General features: G+C 48.4%; 1 protein-coding gene across 4 annotated transcripts in view; it reads left to right on the top strand.

Annotated features, from left to right (window-relative positions):
• LOC134067778 (nesprin-2-like) overlaps positions 1 to 5,000 on the top strand; it is a 67,069-nt gene that overhangs the window by 42,607 nt on the left and 19,462 nt on the right. For all 4 annotated transcript variants that reach the window (XM_062523214.1, XM_062523213.1, XM_062523212.1 and 1 more), the window contains 3 exons: positions 2,296 to 2,458; positions 2,761 to 2,948; positions 4,329 to 4,479. In XM_062523214.1, the coding sequence (XP_062379198.1) occupies positions 2,296 to 2,458; positions 2,761 to 2,948; positions 4,329 to 4,479 (502 nt within the window). The remainder of the gene's footprint in view (positions 1 to 2,295; positions 2,459 to 2,760; positions 2,949 to 4,328; positions 4,480 to 5,000) is intronic.

Below are 5,000 nucleotides of genomic sequence, written 5' to 3'. Positions count from 1 at the left end.
TTGCAATTGTTTTGTTTTGAATTGAATGGAATACTTTAATACTTTGAATGCTTTTGCTGTTGTAATTGTGCTTTTGCAACACTGTACCTACAGTCATGCTAATGGCAGAGAGAGAGAGAGAGAGGGAGGGAGAGAGAGAGAGAGAAAGAGAGAGAGAAAGAGAGAGATGATCGGCTGAAGGAGGCATAATGTGCCATTCTATCTCGTGCATTTTGTGCTGAAGTGTACAGTGTCCAATCAGTGTGAGTTTGTGTGTAGTGAGTTATTGTGCCGTAGTGTGTGTGTGTGTGTGTGTGTGTGTGTGCGTAGTGAGTTATTGCAGTCAGTATGTGTGCTCAGCACTGAGGTTGAAGGTCATTCCCTCACACTCAGAGAATATCGCCATAGTAACAGGTCTGCCCAGTCACGTGCCTCCAGTGGCCTACAAAACAGAACAACCTCTGGACTGCAGGTGAAGGAGTGGTCACCGCATTTCCACCGCCACGAGCGATAACGCCGCACACTTGAGCCCGTTAGAGAGCAATAACGGCAGAGAGAGAGAGAAGCGTTTGAGCCCGTTTGGGCCCGTTAGAGAGCAATAACGGCAGAGAGAGAGAGAGAGAGTGTTTGAGCCCGTTTGAGTGCGTTAGAGAGCAATAACAGCAGAGAGAGAGAAGCGTTTGAGCCCGTTTGAGAGCAATAACAGCAGAGAGAGAGAGAGCGTTTGAGCCCGTTTGAGTGCGTTAGAGAGCAATAACAGCAGAGAGAGAGAAGCGTTTGGCTCATGTCTGCTCACTGAGACGGGTGCATGGGTCCAGGCTCATTTGAGTGGCTTTAGTGAGGAGGGCAGCATGTTTGATGAGGAGTGTCTTGGTGACTGGTCCAGACTGCGCTATGTCCAGGACCTGCTGGAGATCGGCGGCCACATCCAAAGGTAATCACGTGCCCTGCAGGACTGGACTAGAGGAGCCTTCCTTCTCCTCCTCCTCCTCCTCCTCCTCCTCCTCCTCCTCCTCCTCTTCCCTCAGACGGGGCAGTAGATGTTCTAACATTGCTAAGAAATAAGCAATAAGTCCAGGGAGGTCGTAGTTTAGAACCGCTGAGGAGCTTTCTAGGTGCGTTGTGCCTAACAACGTGCCTAACAACGCCCCTTAGCTGTTCTAGAATCAGTGTAAAGTGACTCGAGTGGCTTATTGCTTTCCTAAAACGGAACTATCCGTGTTAGAAGTATCATTATATCTGTTTATGGCTGGAGAGAGAGGAAGAAGCAATAAGTTCATAATTTTAGCGTCCGTCAGACAGTTTGTCCTCTTATCTCAGACTGGGCATACTGTACATGTGTGTCTAAGGATTAGTATATCTCTTTACAAATAACAACACTTGCTTTTACTGATACCTTATGATCAAGGTAAACACACTTGCTTTTACTGATACCTTATGATCAAGGTAAACACACTTGCTTTTACTGATACCTTATGATCAAGGTAAACACACTTGCTTTTACTGATACCTTCTGATCAAGGTAAACACACTTGCTTTTACTGATACCTTATGATCAAGGTAAACACACTTGCTTTTACTGATACCTTCTGATCAAGGTAAACACACTTGCTTTTACTGATGCCTTATGATCAAGGTAAACACTCCGCTGCTGCTGGAGTTGTTGTTGTTGCTCTTGATGTTGTTATTGCTCTTGATGTTGTTGTTGATGTTGACAACGCGGTTGAGTGGACCCAACAGGCCGGTGCATACATGAAAGGAGGCTGTTGATTGGCCGATTTTACGTGTGATGAACACATTGAGATTGGAGCGATGGTTTATGGTCGTAACAAATCAATGTGATTTTTTAATCAATCCAGCTGATTGGTGCGTGTTAATAGGCTGAGGCGACCGTACAGTAGATTTTGTTGATCACGTTGATGTAGATGTTTGATTGATCTAGTGGTGTGTTAACTGTCTCTGGCTCTGGATATTGTCGCTCCCTGAATTCATTTGCATTGATCATGCGCTGGCCAGTAGCAGTCATTTGCATATGAGTGCACTTTGGATGTGTGTGTGTGTGTGTGTGTGTGTGTGTGATGAATATTTCCATCTTAAGTAAGGGCTGGGCGTGTGTGTATGAATGATGAATTGAAATATTATGAAGGATTTTATATCTTTGATGCAAGCAGATATCTGTTGCATTTCTGTGTGTGTCTATATGTGTGTGTATAGGATGAGATGCGCTAACCTTTTAGCATTTGTGTGTGCGTGTGTGTGTGTGTGTGTGTGTGTGTGTGTGTGTGTGTGTGTGTGTGTGTGTGTGTGTGTGTGCAGGGTGAGGAAGCTGAAGGAGACGCTGGTGACGGTGCAGCAGCTGGATAAGAACATGAGTAATCTGCGGACGTGGCTCTCGCGCATCGAGGCCGAGCTGGCCAAGCCTGTGGTCTACAGCGTGTGTCACAACGACGAGATCCAACGCAAGCTCGCCGAGCAGCAGGTACACACACACGCACACACACACACACACACACACTCACACACACACACTGGCCTCAAAGCAGTCAGCTCACCAGAGAAACAGCCAGGTTAGTCACACACACACACACACACACACACACACACAGTTTCAGAAGGAAAATGTCTTTAAACATGTTTTTAAAAATCTGAGCATGAAACAGCTTTATGTGATGTTGTACTGTGTGTGTGTGTGTGTGTGTGTGTGTGTGTGTGTGTGTGTGTGTGTGTGTGTGTGTGTGTGTGTGTGTGTGTGTGTGTGTGTGTGTGTGTGTGTGTGTGTAGGACCTGCAGCGGGACATTGAGCAGCACACGGAGGGCGTGGCGTCGGTGCTGACGCTGTGTGACGTCCTGCTGCAGGATGCGGACGCGTGCGGGACGGACCTGGAGAACGACTCCATCAAGCAGACCACGCACAGCCTGGACCGCCGCTGGAGGAACATCTGCGCCATGTCCATGGAGCGCAGGATGAGGTGCACACACACACACACACACACACACACACACACACACACACACACACACACACACATACACACACACACACACACACACACACACACACACACACACACACACACACACACACACACACACACACACATACACACACACACACACTCACACACACACACACACACACTGCACCATGGAACCCCTCTGTCCTCTGTGGATCCAAAGCTGTGCTGTTCTGTGGCTCTCGACTCCAATCTGATGTGCTGCAAGTTGTGGGCTCAAGTCGGGATAGAAGCTCCAATGAAAGCTGCGTTGTGTTGATTGTGTAGAGTGCTAGCAAGTTAGCTAAAGACCCACAGGCCCTAGCATCTCTTACCAGCAAGTTAGCTAAAGACCCACAGGCCCTAGCATCTCTTACCAGCAAGTTAGCTAAAGACCCACAGGCCCTAGCGTCTCCTGCTAGCAAGTTAGCTAAAGACCCACAGGCCCTAGCATCTCCTGTTAGCAAGTTAGCTAAAGACCCACAGGCCCTAGCATCTCCTGTTAGCAAGTTAACTAAAGACCCACAGGCCTTAGCATCTCCTACTAGCAAGTTAGCTAAAGACCCAAAGGCCCTAGCATCTCCTACTAGCAAGTTAGCTAAAGACCCACAGGCCCTAGCATCTCCTGTTAGCAAGTTAGCTAAAGACCCACAGGCCTATCTCTTACTAGCAAGTTAGCTAAAGACCCACAGGCCCTAGCATCTCTTACCAGCAAGTTAGCTAAAGACCCACAGGCCCTAGCATCTCCTACTAGCAAGTTAGCTCAAGACCCACAGGCCCTAGCATCTCTTACCAGCAAGTTAGCTAAAGACCCACAGGCCCTAGCATCTCCTGTTAGCAAGTTAGCTAAAGACCCACAGGCCCTAGCATCTCCTGTTAGCAAGTTAGCTAAAGACCCACAGGCCCTAGCATCTCCTGTTAGCAAGTTAGCCAAAGACCCACAGGCCCTAGCATCTCCTGTTAGCAAGTTAGCTAAAGACCCACAGGCCCTAGCATCTCCTGTTAGCAAGTTAGCTAAAGACTCACAGGCCCTAGCATCTCTTACCAGCAAGTTAGCTAAAGACCCACAGGCCCTAGCATCTCTTACCAGCAAGTTAGCTAAAGACCCACAGGCCCTAGCATCTCCTACTAGCAAGTTAGCTAAAGACCCACAGACCTTAGCATCTCCTACTAGCAAGTTAGCTAAAGACCCACAGGCCCTAGCATCTCCTACTAGCAAGTTAGCTAAAGACCCACAGGCCCTAGCATCTCCTGTTAGCAAGTTAGCTAAAGACCCACAGGCCCTAGCATCTTTTACCAGCGTTGGGGGAGTTCTACCTGTTCCTCTGACTGACCTCTGACCCCTGTGCTTCCCAGGATCGAGGAGACGTGGCGTCTGTGGTGCAAGTTCCTGGACGACTACTCTCGCTTCGAGGACTGGCTGAGGGCGGCCGAACGCACCGCGGCTAACCCCGCCACCACCGACACACTCTACACCAGCGCCAAGGAGGAGCTCAAGAAGTTTGAGGTACACACACACACACACACACACACACACACACACACACACACACACACACACACGCGCACACACTAACTACAGCACCCATATACGTAGTCTAATCTGGGGCATGTTTGCGGCTGCTGTAGCCCTCGGCAGCATTCAGTATAATTTGGAGCAGATTAACTCTATCTGGGATATCCGGCAGAAAGGGTCTATTATCTGGAGCTGATGATCCTCAGATTATGACATTAAGCCTTAATCCCTACTCAATAACCCTGTGTGTGTGTGTGTGTGTGTTCTGGGGTGGGGTGCAAGGCTGTGTGTCCATGAGTGTATACAAGCATATGTGGGTGTGGGTATGCATGAGAGCATGTGTGTGTTTCTGGAATGCAGGATAGGTACCCCCCCCCCCCCCCCCACACACACACACACAATTCTGCTGCAGATTACTAATAAGGATTAGAACAGAGTCTAATCTGATGAACAAAACCTTACTGTTATTCTACAGGAACTTTATTGTACAGAGCTTTACTGTTATATGGTTA

Source organism: Sardina pilchardus, chromosome 20 (assembly GCF_963854185.1).
Source record: "Sardina pilchardus chromosome 20, fSarPil1.1, whole genome shotgun sequence".
Classification (NCBI taxonomy): Eukaryota; Metazoa; Chordata; class Actinopteri; order Clupeiformes; family Clupeidae; genus Sardina; species Sardina pilchardus.
The sequence above is the reverse complement of the archived record's forward strand: the minus strand, read 5'-3'. Positions and strand labels throughout refer to the sequence as shown.